Source organism: Cryptomeria japonica, chromosome 6 (assembly GCF_030272615.1).
Source record: "Cryptomeria japonica chromosome 6, Sugi_1.0, whole genome shotgun sequence".
In the NCBI taxonomy this organism is placed as follows: domain Eukaryota; kingdom Viridiplantae; phylum Streptophyta; class Pinopsida; order Cupressales; family Cupressaceae; genus Cryptomeria; species Cryptomeria japonica.
In genome coordinates this window covers 479,341,216-479,357,046 of record NC_081410.1, presented here as the reverse complement: position 1 = coordinate 479,357,046, position 15,831 = coordinate 479,341,216, and the positions used below count along the sequence as shown (strand labels likewise).

At 37.6% G+C, this 15,831-nt stretch overlaps 1 protein-coding gene across 3 annotated transcripts in view; it reads right to left on the bottom strand.

The window, feature by feature from the left end:
- The window catches only part of LOC131050999 (elongation factor Tu, mitochondrial), a 36,176-nt gene extending 21,227 nt beyond the window's left edge, over positions 1 to 14,949 (bottom strand). For 2 of the 3 annotated variants that reach the window (XR_009107063.2, XR_009107062.2), the window contains exons 1-4: positions 14,441 to 14,949; positions 3,591 to 3,666; positions 3,265 to 3,357; positions 2,823 to 2,897 (exon numbers count right to left, since the gene is read on the bottom strand). Coding sequence is in view for 1 of the 3 variants with exons in the window: in XM_057985322.2 (XP_057841305.1) it covers positions 2,823 to 2,897; positions 3,265 to 3,357; positions 3,591 to 3,666; positions 14,441 to 14,607 (411 nt within the window). In the remaining 2 variants the exon portion in view is untranslated. The remainder of the gene's footprint in view (positions 1 to 2,822; positions 2,898 to 3,264; positions 3,358 to 3,590; positions 3,667 to 14,440) is intronic. The other variant, XM_057985322.2, reaches the window with a different exon arrangement.
- Positions 14,950 to 15,831: the final 882 nt, after the last annotated feature.

Here is a 15,831-nt window from a genome sequence, read left to right as displayed (position 1 = left end):
TCCACCTTGATAATGCTTCCAAGGGTAACCATGGCCTTTCTAGGGCAGGATGTGTCATCCAAGATAGAGCTGGCTCTTTAGTTCAAGCAGCTTCTAAGAAACTGATTAATATGACCAATATAGAGGCTGAAGGAAAAGATTTGTGTTGAGCCTTCAAGTGACCTCTCTTTGTGGTCTAATAAGGTGAAGTATGGATGCAGATTCAATTATCATTTATGAATGCAATCAGTAACTGGCACTCCTCATACTAGAAGATTAAGAGCATTTAGAGGCAGTCATGAGTAGTATTACACTTCTTTGAGCCAGTTTTAGTTGTTCATTTGTTATTCACCATTCAGAAACAAATAAATTTGCAGAATTTTTAACCAAGTTTGGCATCAATTCCCAAGAGGGTTAGTCATTGATAAATTGATAACAGCATAGATCATTGGGGTAGGTTTAGGCAAATTTGGCAATTAAAATTCCAATCAAAATCAAAAAAATTACTTGTTCTAGAGCAGGCATTCACAATAATCATTTCCTTTGTTGTTTCCATCTCATGTCATTATTACCTGCTGTGTTTGGATAAGAGTTCTCACTCGTGGCATTAGGTTTGAGAACGACAAGGCATACATAGAGATCTCGGATGATTTATTCTGCAAATAGTTTACATTATAAACATTTCTTGAAGCCTCATTTCTTTCTGTCTACAGAGAAGAAAGAAACAGCTTTTAGAGGCCCCGTCTCTGATACCAGACTAACTATAATTTTCATCGTTCAAGACGGAGCAATTAAAGAAGCAATCAATGAAATCATCGGAAGCAATTATTCAGAAATAGAAATTAAAGGTAGGGTTAATTCTGAGAGTGAGGTCACTTCAATGTTCATCTCCAATTTGTTGTCCCTGGTTGATGGCAAATTGTTGTTAAGGATAATGGCCACTTGCTTTGTGAGAGCTGATTTTCATGGGGGTTTAGATGTTGCTTTGGAGTATGTACTACAGGAACTAGTGGTGTATTTGCCAATTGCAGGGACTGAAATTCATGATCTGGTATCAATAGCATCCTTCACCAAGCTGAAGCAAATGTTCCTCATTTTGGTGGACCAGGTTGAGAAAATTCATATTTTAGTCTCTGAAGCAGAGATGAAGGGGAACCTACGAGAGTTAGATTTTTCTGCTCTCAAGAATCCCTTCCTCTTTCCCCCTCTTCAGGAATCAGAGTGTATGGCTAGGGCTTGAAGACCTGTGATAATACTGATGCAAGTGACAGACGCTGGATATCTCATAACCAGGGGTCTTGACAATGGAGCATTGGGCTGTCACAGTGACTCTGACTTTCCAAATCAAGATGCTATAGACATTTGAGTCAGTGTTCAGTTTCCTTTGTTATACTGTTATATGCCCCCCTTCTTGTGTCTAGTCAAATGTTTGGGAGTAATCTGGTATGGTGAATAGAGAGTTTGTCATGCCCCCAGTTTGACAAACCATGATCAGCAACTCACATTCCTAAAACAGCAGACCCAAATGATGAAATTGTCTTACACGGTAAGACTTCACAATTTCATGGAGATAATCATTGATTAACTACAGCTAAACTTCCATGGATTAAAGACAATAAGGCTCCTTGTGGATTGACCCTTTACCATTTACCTCTGGCGGTTTCCTCTATAATGGTGATTAGTTAGAAGAAATGATAAAGTATTAAAGGTATGTAATAACATGAAGGGGCATATGTGGTTTGAAAAAGAGGAGACGTCGTGGTTTGTAAGGAAGGGACGCCTCCACTCCAGCAGTCACTTCTTGATGAAAGGTCACCACTTCTCCACCCAATGGAGAGATATAAGAAGAGCACGCCCAGCAGTCAAAGAAGCATCAAACCAATCACTTGATAGTTGATATTTGATAAGACATTGCTGTTAACCTGAAAAATCTAAATGATATAAAGCCAATGAACAGCATCACACTTAACCATAACTGGACAGAAAGTTCAGTTGTCACTGTTTTCCATCTATGTGTAGACACCACAGTATTTCTTGTGGTCTGATAAGTCATTGGTTGGTAGAAATTTGGAAGCATCTGTAATCTTCAAATAGGCTAAGTTAAACAAATATGAGGAGAATTTCTGTATAAATTCATATAAAAAGATTTTATTTCAGCTAATAACAATAGTAAGTCTGGTATAAGATATGAAGGGATTTCTTCAATAAGGCAGCATTTATGAATATGAAATAAAATTTGTCAAGTGAAACACCAAGATGTAGAGGCGAAAAATGGAATCTTAATGCCAGAAGAATCTCTTAAGAAACTTCACAGAGGTTTTGCCAAACAACGAATCTGGAACGAATTTCAAAAATGAAAACAACAGTTGTGAGTACTTAAGAGAGGTCAAATTCTGCAATATTAATCAAAGGTGGGCATGAGAGGTGTCAAATTCTGCAATATTAATCAAAGGTGGGCACCTCCCACATCAGATGGCAGAGGTTCCCATGTTTTAAAAAATTTCAACTGTTGAATCTTACTAGTCAATGAAAATTTTTAAAAGGTAGCAAAATGCTTGAATACCATTCATGTGGTGAACAAGCTTAGATAAATGCATGAACAGAAATTTAGAGAGAGCACCATGACATTTGTAGCTTTTCAACAATTAGTTTACACAATTCGTAGCTTTTCAAGAAATTGTTTCCACGACATGCAATTACTATTGATATATGATGAGATCTTTCAACATAACTACAAAAAATGCTCTATGGTTGTCCTCAGCATAACTCACTGACTTTCCCATGTTTAAACAATCCATTTCATTTTATTTTTTTAAAACGATATTTAAATACATTGATCTTACTTTCACATAATCTGCATGTCCAGGGCAATCTACATGTGCATAATGTCGCTTGGTTGTTTCATACTCGACATGTGCCTGAAAGTAAACAAGCATAACATAAAAAAAAGGATACATATACTCAGCAGAAGCCTAAAAATCATAGGCAATTTTGAAAAACTACAGTCAAAATATAGAAAATTACTATGAGTCAATGAATAGCATTAAATACATGGATGCACAGCATAAATCTAGAGGCTGTATACAGACACGCTGACTTGAAAAAATAACTAAAGTTGCAATCCAGAAAACAGATGTAGATGTCCAAAACTAAACCAAAAATTACAGAAAATGCTTATCAAGAGGAGAGTGCAGATAAGCCAATAATATATTTCAATAGATTAGGAGTGATCAAAACAAACATCTGTTCCTTAATAAAACATCACAATTGTAGAAAAGTGCTGACCGTAGCAATGGTAATTCCTCGAGCTTTCTCCTCTGGAGCCTTGTCAATCTCATCAAAAGCAACTGCCTTAGCTTTACCTTCTTCTGCCAATACCTGCCAATAAAACAAAAACATCACAGACATCACACTTCATTAATAATAATAGATCTTGCAAATTTGCTAGGGTTAAAAAAGCCAACAAATGATTGATAATACAGCTAAAACTACCACTAATGGAAATTAACTGTGATCAAAAATAGGAAAAGACATCCAGTAAATTTTTCCAAAGAAGAACATATGGAAATTTAAATATAATATATATCAAAGCTAAATTGCAGTTTTCAAACCTTCGTAATTGCAGCTGTCAAAGTCGTTTTCCCATGGTCAACATGTCCAATGGTTCCAATATTCACATGAGGTTTCCTAAAATAAACAAAAAAATACTGTAAATTATTTTTAGATACAATTTCTATGCAAAAGTGACACTAAACACTTTGAAACACTAAAACATACTCATTTACCTCCTTTTAAATGCAAAAGACACAAACCACATAAGACTTGCTAAACATTCATTCTTGCCTGGGACTGAAGATTGATTATTTAAGGTTCAAAAGCAATTGGAATGCTATTCACATGAGGTTCCCTAAAATAAACAAAAAAAACACTATACATTATTTTAGGAAACAAAAACTTCAACAAAATATTAGACATCTTTGTTACCTGCACATCCGCTAAATCATAATTGTATTTCCAAGCTTTTTTTGCTAACATGCAGATATTGATATATGTCAAACTTCCCTATGTTATCAGTTCACTAAGGAAACCCCCAGATCCAAGTATAATTTGTTCTTGATCTGGTTACCCTATGAATCTGCACAAGCTGCTACAAAACATACCAAGATTCAGCCAAGTTCACTCTATAGTGGACCCAAGTAAATATGGATTTGTTTTGCAGGACATAACGACCCTAGGGTGGACTCTATTGCAACTATTGTGTAAGCATGTTGACACAATACAATAGGTTCCCAGTGGTGGTGAGCAAGTTTAGGTTTGCAATGGGTATGCTATGAAATATAGAAGCTCATATAGTCAAGTTAAAGCCAATTCACATGGTATTCCTAGAATGGGCATTAAAGCTTGCCTGTGCAAGAAGGGTGCATTTAAAGTGGTGGAATATATTAGAGAGCAGGAGTAAACAAAAGAAGCAATTGCCCATAGGACAAGTCATCCTTTGGACAGAAAAGGATCCCGAGCAACGAGGGCCCCTCCCTCATAGAGGCCATTGACTTAGTCATAGTGGACAACCCAGAATATTGTAAAGCGTCTAGCTTGTTAGCTAAAGAATTTTATTCACATATATTTTGGACACCTTGTGTTGTCCATTCAATCAACTATACACTAGAAAATATGGGCAACAAAATTGATTGGATCAAATGCCAAGGCCAAAGAAATTCAAACATTTTTCACCAACCACCACATGTTGCAAGGCTTTGACCTACTAAAGCCAAGTTAAATGATAGAAGGTCATGTTTCACTTTAGTTATTTATTTTTTTAAACTTGTGTTTTCATCTCTGTTTTTAAGACTAAATTCCTAAACAACACAATTGTCTTGAGAGGACTTGTGAAGGTGTGGCAGGCACCTTCTACTATGGTCATCAACCAACTTTGGTCCTATAGAAGCAATCCAACAATGAGAAGACATCAAATATTAAGCAAATGATCCTATATGACTTACTTAAGGTAAGTTAAATGATACAATTTTATGTTTCACTTGAGTTATTTATTTATTTTAACTTAAGTATGTTTTCGTCTTTATTTTTAAGACCAAATTCCCCAATAACACAGTTGTCTTGAGTGGACTTGTGTAGGTGTGGGAGGCACACTTTCTAGCATGGTCATCAACCAACTTTAGCCTTATAGAAGCAATCCAACAATGAGAAATTTAGCATATGATCCTAGATGACACTTTGTGGGATGATGTGGAATTTCTTCTTAGATTCACCAAGCGCATTTTGAGCATGATTTCTTTTACTAATGTGGATTAGCCATGTTTAGGAGAAGTATATGCTAGCATCAACTCAATGATTGAGAAGATGAAGAACATCATAAATGAGACGGGATGAGATCCTAAAAGACTTACTTCAAACAAATGCAAACTGTTGTTTTGTAACTAGTTTGGAAAATATTTATAGTGGATTCGAATTGCCAAAGGCAACATTCGAATCCATTAGGATTAAATAGGGTTGGGCCCTATCTCAATCTAATATGTAAAACAAATAGGGCTGGGCCCTATTCCAATGTTGTTCGGATCATTATAGGGTTGGGCCCTACTTCCCTTATATTCCTAACATACAATGTTCTAAACGCATGGACCTATTTACCAAACATGTGGGCTAACGTGTGGACCCATCCTCATTATGTGGCGTGTGAATTAAAGTGAGTTTAGGCGCCAAAATGTATTGGGCCAACTCTATATGCATTCCCTCTACCTTGTATAAATACAGATTCATTTTGGAAGGAAACCGATGTAGCGAACAAACTACCTTCAGCAAGAGCAGCGAATTGTATAATCAGCATTCAGCAAACTTCTCTTGAGCAAAGCAAACTTCAGTCAGCGAGTTATCTCCAAGAGCAGCTACTTATCTCCTTAAGACAGCGAACTATCTTCAAAGGACAACGAACCAAATTCTGGGCAACGAATCATGTACTTGATCTGCGAACAGTCTACTTGATCAGCGAATGGTCTACTTGATCTGCAAATGGTCTCCTTGATCAAGGAATTATCTCTACACAAGCATATTACAGATAAGTTAATTATGCTTCTGTGTATATCAGGTTGATGCCCTAGTTTGATACATGTTCTGCTGTTCATTTAGCTTCAAGAGTTGAAGCTAATCTGTAAAGACATTTTCTGATTGTTTGTCTAATCAGATCTGAAGATCTGTTGTTGCTGGGTTTTTCCTCCAAGAGGGAGGTTTTCCCAGGATAGTCTTGTGTTGTGTGCATCTCTATTTATGTGCTTTGTTTCTGTTACTGTACAGTATCTACTTCTGCACCTATATGTAAAGCGATTGCAAATCTGATTACTAAAATCTAACATTGTATCAGAGCCAGGTTTGCATGTGTAGTGATCAGATTTACAGCCTAGACTTCTGTGTGACAGCTAGGGTTTTCAGATGATTACATGCCCAGTCAAGGTCCTTCATCTGCATCAATGGATTCCTCATCCTCTTAGTATCTTAGAACCTTCAAAGGTGATGAATCTCAATTTATTTCAAGGGAGATAGGTAAGTGAAGTTGTAGATGATTTGAAGCTACCTTAAAACTTACCTTATTTTGATACTTGTTGTCATCCTTATATATTTCTGCTATCATATACCTGCTATCACTTATATATTCAATGTGTTCATGGCTGAATAGTGATAGTGTATATATATGGATGTGTATTAGGATCCGAGTATAGGTAAATGTCTTCTATCTATATGTTTGAATCTGTGTTTTGAGGGTTTGTATCTGTGTTTTGAGGGTTTGTAAGGGTTGGTGTTTTGTTTTACTATATCATGTCTCTAAGGTAACCTAATGTCTACTCTTGAAGATAATGTTTTCAGATTATGTCTCTCTGAAGAAAGCATTCATGCATGACCTGAGAAGCCCTACCTCAAATCTTGTCATCGGACTAATTATGAAAGTCTACCTTTCATCTCTCTCTTTTAAGATGCTAAGGGTCCACTTCGTAAGTAAGAATGAATCATCAGGTCTGTGAATTCTTTATTTAGATAGGGTTTTAGAGGGAGTCTTGATATCTTTTAATATCTCATTTCATTCTTGGGTTATGGTTTAATAGAGGAATTGATAATATATATCTAATGTATATTGCAAAATGTTTATTTATGATGATACTAACCATGATACACTGGGTGTATCATCCACCCTCTGCGGATGCAAGGTGGGACCACCCTCTGCGGAGTGCAAGGTGGCAGTGCTCGCTCACCCTTTGCAGAGTGCAAGGTGAGTCCACCCTCTGCGGAGTGCAAGGTGGCAGTTCTCTTCCACCCTCTGTGGAGTGCAAGGTGGCGGTTATTTCTCACCCTCTGCGGAGTGCAAGGTGAGTTCACCCTCTGCGGTGTGCAAGGTGACAAGTTGTCCTTCTCTGTGAAGAAGCTTATGTATCCTCTACGGTTGTGCATGATTTATGTTATATGGTTATATATATCTTTGAGTATCAATTATTGCAGGTGTGCATATGGAAAGGTCTCTGTCATCCTCTGTGGATGTGCATGATGAAAGATCATGGTGTTACATGCAGGTCCCCAGGAAAGTGTAAAGCTATTAAGCATTGGCTCCATCCTCTGCAAGCATTGCAAGAGAAGATCATGTAAAGGTTCATTGTAATTGCATATTGATTGTACTATTAGGGCTGGGCCCTAATCTTAAACATTGTAATTATTCATGTCATGGTAATGTCCATGAAAATCAGATTATGTAATTATTTTCCTCCCTAGTTAAGAGGGAGTGTTGTTTTGTAACTAGTTTGGAAAATATTTATAGTGGATTCGAATTGCCAAAGGCAACATTCGAATCCATTAGGATTAAATAGGGTTGGGCCCTATCTCAATCTAATATGTAAAACAAATAGGGCTGGGCCCTATTCCAATGTTGTTCGGATCATTATAGGGCTGGGCCCTACTTCCCTTATATTCCTAACATACAATGTTCTAAACGCATGGACCTATTTACCAAACGTGTGGGCTAACGTGTGGACCCATCCTCATTATGTGGCGTGTGAATTAAAGTGAGTTTAGGCGCCAAAATGTATTGGGCCGATCCTATATGCATTCCCTCTACCTTGTATAAATATAGATTCATTTTGGAAGGAAACCGATGTAGCGAACAAACTACCTTCAGCAAGAGCAGCGAATTGTATAATCAGCATTCAGCAAACTTCTCTTGAGCAAAGCAAACTTCAGTCAGCGAGTTATCTCCAAGAGCAGCTACTTATCTCCTTAAGACAGCGAACTATCTTCAAAGGACAACGAACCAAATTCTGGGCAACGAATCATGTACTTGATCTGCGAACAGTCTACTTGATCAGCGAATGGTCTACTTGATCTGCAAATGGTCTCCTTGATCAGCGAATTATCTCTACACAAGCATATTACAGATAAGTTAATTATGCTTCTGTGTATATCAGGTTGATGCCCTCATTTAGCTTCAAGGGTTGAAGCTAATCTGTAAAGACATTTTCTGATTGTTTGTCTAATCAGATCTGAAGATCTGTTGTTGCTAGGTTTTTCCTCCAAGGGGGAGGTTTTCCCAGGATAGTCTTGTGTTGTGTGCATCTCTATTTATGTGCTTTGTTTCTGTTCCTGTACAGTATCTACTTCTGCACCTATATGTTAAGCGATTGCAAATCTGATTACTAAAATCTAACACAAACAATTCTTGTTGAGCGATAAAACAAAATGACCACCCCATTACACCACCTTGAATCTGCAATGACTCCAAAATATTATAGCACTAAGATCCTTTGTTCACCAAGAAAAATTGCACCATTCAAAGATATGTAATTCAACAAAGGATACAAGCTAAGATTTGCTCAACTCTTCCCTGATCCTAATTTGGAGGATGTACAAAATGAATTTCTTAAAATTGTACACTCAAATGGACAATGTATTTCAGCTCTTCATGACAAGTATAAGAAGAATGCTCACAATTGGTGGTACCTACATGGCTAGACATTTCGACACCTATAGTCTCTTGCAATCAAAGTTTCATTCCAAGTAAGTTTTTCATAGTTTATCTAAAACTCTCTAAAATTGAATTTCTTTTATTTTTAATATAAGTATTTTCAAATTTGAAAACAAAAAAAAAATTGATATCATTAGATAAACCAACAACTCAGTCCAACAACCCAACCACACCTTGCATTGATCTTACTTTATATCGAGTTTTGGGGAATAGAGGGGGCAAGTTGAGGCGAAAATACCTCGATGGACGACTAAGCATGTTCAAACAACCCAGCCACCGAGTAAACCCAGCGAGTGAGAATTGAACCTTGGACCTACATGGGAAGAACCCAAAGCCTTGGCACAACCTTACCAATCGTTTGACCTACATGAAATTACTTCTAATTTCAAAATTCCAACCCTCTAGCATTGCCTTAGATTGCTAGTTCATCTTCACCTAAGCAACCAGAATACATATCGCTTTATACACAGCAAAGTGCAACTGATCAGCATCAAGAAACATAGATAAGTTAATGCATGTGCATTCCAACTTGCACATACTTTCACGCAAACAAAAAAGGAATACAAGGAAGTGGTAAAAAAGCTATGGGATGTAAAGATAGATCATACTAACTTGTATGCTTCCAGTTCCCAACAATATTCATATTTTGAGTTAAATAGCTAACATACATTTAGTGCAAGTGTTCGTGGACTAGCACTCCTTTTGTATCTAATCTGCCTATACCATCTAAAGTCAATCATGATGATAGTGATCTTTATGAAGACCCATATGACAATGAATATTAACATTTAACGAGCCATATCTATCATTTAACAATGAATATCTATCATGAATAAGGCAAAAATTAAAGAGGTTAGGTTCTTACTAGACAAGCCATAATATTATTATTACAATATAAAGTGTCCATTGTAGGGAATATGATGGGAAATGACAAGAGCCCTACCCAAATATGGATATATTAGCATAGTCTCCATAAAGAAACTATTGATTGATCGCTCAAAAGTCCAAATTGGTCTCCAGCTTAGACAGAGTCCCACACATTACTAGCTTAGTCTCCAATCCATATAAAGCTTATTCCATGAAGGCACTTGGATCAGGGGGTTTTTCTAATGCTTCTCGGATGGAAGGGAATTATCGTTCTAAAGTTCTCAAATTATAGCAACTTTCTTTCCAAAACTAGAATTCTCGTACTATAATTCCCTCTGTACCCTTGGTTGCAAGGTTATGTTAAATTCTCGGACTATAATTTTCTTTACACCCTTGGAACTATTGCTTGTTCGTAAGCCCGAACTAATGGTGAGTGGCATCCACTAGCATTAAGAGTGGGGTTTCCATCACACCAAAGTGCCAATGCAAGCCAACCTCCTGGTGGACACATGGCTATCGACCCCACCATCCCCTTCAAGTACACTCTCACTAGCACGATAGAGGAACATTTGTCAAAGTTTAGCCAACAACAACATTACATGCCCAGCAGCCTTCGCAAGGCTCGATCTCGAGACCTCAACTCCAATACCAAGCAAGGCCACCCCTATGACAAAAGCCCAAACTAATGGTGAATGCCATCCTATAATATCCCCAAATAGGGATAATAGAAAAATAACAATTTCTCCAAACTAGGGCACTCAAAAATCTGAAACTTTATTTGCAAATAAGAAATTCTACAACAAACTCAGATTTATAATCAGATTATTGATCTGATTTTTCTGCTAATAGAAATGAATTTTAGAGTATTACTAACTATCGAAAAAGTAGATAGAATCCCTCTAATTCTGCACAAAAAATTCAGAAATGGATTACAATAATTTTCTTTTTTTTGGTAATAAAGACGATTAAAATATGCAGATTTAGATGCAAATACCTCAGAATATGTCTTCAAACACTAGTTGTCCTCGGAAAAGACTTCAAACCCTAGCCGACATTGCCAAACATCCCAAAAAATCAGCGCTAGGTCTAACAAATTTGTCCTTTTTGTTGTTGCCCTCAATGATAATCAGAAATATGAAAATACCTTGCTGTAATTAGTCCAAATCTGAACCCGTAACTCTGAACTTCCCCTCCAAATCTGATAAACAATTACAGCCCTAAAAAATGATGTGCTACGGCATCACAAACCAAAGTCCTTCAACCAAAACACACCCTTTTGACTAGGAAGATCCTATATGTCTCTCTGAAACCAAGGATACACAAGGGTTTCAGACATAGTAGCCGGAAACTCCTTTGTCCCTCCCTAGGCACGCGTATCCCCGTATCCGTTCCCATATCTGAAACAGATACGTATCCAATGCAGCCCGGCATTGAATATTGTACCCACGCGTGCACAAAAAACCTTGATTTCCCATCATGCTAGATACTGCGTGATTTGATTTTTTTTAAATTTGACGTAAATCTTCCTAAATTTAATTTTAAAAAACTTCATTCATGCATTTTTTTTAAAAAAATTGGTATAAACAAAATCTACACCAAATGAGAAAGACAAATGAAATATTTTTCTATTTCGGTGACCCATTTTTTGGGTTATCTTCCAATGCAACTCTTGTTGGTGTTGGAAATAAGCCACACCCGGATCGACGATGGACTGGTCCAAGAGGGGCCAGTAGCTCAGTGGTAGAGCACTCCAGCAGCATATGGAAGGTCCTAGGTTCGAGTCCTAGCTGGTCCATGTCTCAACATGGTATTAGAGCCAGGTCCAGGCTAGGAGCCCCAAGCACACGAGGTGTGGCTTAAGGGGGGGTGTTGGTGTTGGAAATAAGCCACACCTGGATCGACAATGGACTGGTCCAAGAGGGGCCAGTAGCTCAGTGGTAGAGCACTCCAGCCACGCATGGAAGGTCCTAGGTTCGAGTCCTAGCTAGTCCATGTCTCAACAACTCTAATATCTTTGCATATTGTAAAAAGTTATTTCAACTTATCATTATTTATGCAGCAATTATGTGATTCTATTGTTTTTGAAGCAATGAAGATCTCCTCGAATAACTTAGAAAATTGTGTTAAATATATGTGTATGTGTTTTTTATGAATGATGCATCCAGCTGTATCCATATTGGGGGTCTTAAAAACGGCCGTATCCGTATCCGATACCGTATATATATTTGTATCCGTATCCGTTTCCATGCAACTTTGGTTTCAGACCTTTCAGCCAAAGATTGCAGCAGCAAAAGATAAAGACTGATAACATAACTTAATAAGCTCTAAAAGAACCCTAGAATGTTATATATTAACTCCCAAAGAGATGAATTAACCTCAACCCTTGATCGACCACCTCTCAATCCAATGCTCCACATTAAAACCCTAAAAAATGAGCCAATAGGCTACTAGAAAACCCATGCCCTCTTTGCCTTTTCGTCACATGCTTTTTAAAATCACTTAAGGCACATAAAAAGGGGGGCAACTTAAGTATTTAGGCTAGGAGCCACTTAAGTTGCATAAAAAGACATGCTCACAACTTAAGAATAGAATAGAATACAAGCCAAAGACTCCATACTTACCCAATAATGCTCTACGTCTTCTCTTGGGTAATCCAAGGAAAGGACAGCCAATGCACTGTTAAGCCTCATGGCTTGAGTTGGGGACATCACACATCCACCGACATTATTGTGGGGTTTTCGACCCACCAAAGTGTCAATGAAAGCCAAACCCCTCGTAGACACGTGGCTGCTCACCCCACCATCTTGTTTGGGCACACGCCCACTAGCTCAATGGAGGAACATCCGTCAGGGTTTAGACAACATGTTGGTTTTCATCCAACAAGGACATTACGTGCCCACCACACTCCACAGGGCTCGACGTTGAGAACTCAACTCTAAAACCAAGCTACGCAATCACCATGCCGAAAGCCCAAACTTTAGGAATGGAGTTGTCGTCCCAACAGGGTGTCAGTGCAAGTTAGTCCCCTCATGTGTTGACACGTGGCTACTAGCCCCTCCATCCTGTTCGAATACATACATACCAACACAATGGAGGAACATCAACCTGAGTTTGACGGTTAGCCAACATGCTGAGCATTCATCTGGCAAGGATTTTACATTTTTCCGCTAGCCTTTATGATGGTTCTAATTTACTGTTAAGTTCCAAGGCAAAGGCCTCATGAAGAAGGGATACCATAATCATCTCAGTTTGAGCTGCTGAAAAAAATTTGATGCCATTTGCAATAACAGACCCATCAAACATGAAGCATTTCATTCTTCCCTGCATTTTTTCAATATTTGCATTAAAATACCTGTTGCAAATTTGATGGAAAAATCCACTACACAAAGCCTGCAGTTTGTTAATGAGTTAGACATTCCTAAACATTCTATGTGTGTGCAGGTAACTGCCAACTGCCCCCCCCCCCCAAATTTCCCCAAAAAATGACAACTTGTGTTTAAATGGAAAGTTTAGATGCCTCGGGCCAACCTGCCAAAAAAAAAGTCACAGTGGTACTCCGCTCAACAGGATTAATCTATTTAAGGACTCTATTAAAAAGATCTTTTAACTAAAATTTTGACCTTCGAAACTATTTTTAGAGTTTGAAATCATATGACCTTACTTTGCTTGTTTCAGAGTTCTGGTGATGGCCAAAATTGTACCCAGACCGTGTTTTCTTGTTTCAGGGCTCTGGTAATGGCCTATATTGTACCCAGGCTGTGTATATTCTATGCATAATAATGCATGTCTGGAAATAGGTTGCCAGTTGCTTTTATACTCGGATTCTTATATTCTCTGCCCTGTCATATGGTAAATATTGCCGGCAATAAGCTTCCCCTGTGTCCTTGGAAGCCAGTTTGTGAGACATTATTTATATCATGCAAAATTCAGTAATTTCAGCAAGAAAATAAAACATCACAATGGTTTTTGCATCAATATCTGCTTTTTCCCTTCTTAGCTCTTGAGTGAGGTTATAGATGGCTCTGTAGTGTTGTGGGTGTGAAGTGAAAACTTGCAGTGATTTTTTAATGTGCCATATTTGGCAATACATTGGCATTTACTTATATGTTTCGATTCGTAACCTTTCTATTATCCATTATGGTAAATGCCCCTGCCAAGCAACTCCCTCCGTTTCTCTGGGCTCTTTACATGAAAGCGAGTTATTTCGATGAGGGAGTAACGTTGGCATGAATAAAGGCATAGTTATGCTACATTTACCATCGCCGCCGGCATAAGCAGGTTCAGGTACTGAAAGGGATTTTCCAATTAACTGTGTAGAACATAAATTTTTTGTCTTATCCATTTACCAAGAACAAAAATCGCTATAACTTTTGCATTATGGCCTAAAATCTGAGTCCCACTTAAGTCTACCCATGTCTGTTGGTGTCAGGGATATGAAACTCTGGTCTCGAGTACCATTAAACCAAGCACCTTCAGACCAATAGTAATACGCATTGAAATTTTACAAATCTTCTTCTTTCCCGTGGTCAAAAGAAAATGATTCGACTAATGAAGGAGATGATAAAGATCGAGTAAACTTACGTTCTGGTGAACGTTGCCATGGTCCTCCTCCACCAAAGATCTGTTCCCCATTCATGGCAACCAGAAGAAGAAGACGAAGACACGTCTCTTAACGCATACGATAGGGGGGCCGAGAGTCGACCCAAGGACTTCGAAGACCTGGCCCTGGTAACAGCAGCAGCCGCCATGTGTTCAGAAACCTAAAATGCACGACCTGGACGAGAATCGAACCCCAGACAATACACGAATAAAAGACAGTGCATCGAAGTATCAGCTTAAAAGCTCCACAGCTCAAAAAACCCTTGCATTTGCATTCTTTGTAGCAAATGTCATTAAAATTATAAGAGTAAAAATGAGTTTGGATTAAGAAAAAATGAATAGCGAATAGGTAGAGGAATGAAAGAATAGAAGAAGCCTCGAGGCGTAAAACCCTGGTATTGAATGCAGTACAAAACCCCTGGTATTGAATGCAGTACAAAACCCCAAGGGCTTTAGCGTAGGGTTTTAGATTAGCGCTTCAAATAGTTATAAGATGAAATGATCATTTTTTTAATATTAACTTCGCTTACGACCAGCGAATGGCCGCAGTTTTTCCTAAGACCACAAGCTTCTAGGTAACTTAAAATGAAGAATGCTCAGTAGCTATATGCTGTTGTTGTGGATCTATAGATATAATTTCATTTTAATGTAAGGAAGGGATTTTATTTTGCCCTTATTAATGTTATCTAGGCTAATTTAAATAAATTCTAAATTTATTAGATAAAAGGAGTTGAGATTGATTATAGGAAATCATAGAAATTAAATGTTGAAATACAATAAATGGAAAACAAGACTTAGTTTGATTTAATGATAGAAACAAGATGCATCAAATGTAACAATTCAATCTTTTTTCAGATTTTTAGGGTGATTTGTGATAAGAATAAAAAATTCTTAATATCAATTATTTGTCGTTATAGTTCACCTTTAGGTCTATGGACCTAATCTTCATGAGTGTGGTCCTCATATTTTATGCAAATGTGATCCTATGTGTGTAGATCTAATCCAACACAAGTTAGCATGATTTTATCAAGTCGCCTTGATATTGATATATGTTATAGTGTAAGGGACATGTAGTGTTTATAAACACCTTGGGGAATCTATTGAATCACAAGGTTCATGTTCTCCTAGGTTATGTTATGAAAATAATATAGATTGATTAAAATACTTCCTATACAATCCCATGAGAGAAAAGCATGCATACAAGCTTACAAAATAACCATATGCAAAAATCAAAGGCATACCACAAGGTAACACAAGATATACCCTACGAAAACCCTCAAGAAGTAAAAACCTAGCCTCCAAAAGTATCCATACATGATGTATTATTTAGCAATTAAAATATTACAATACAATCACATTGTCCTTGAATACTT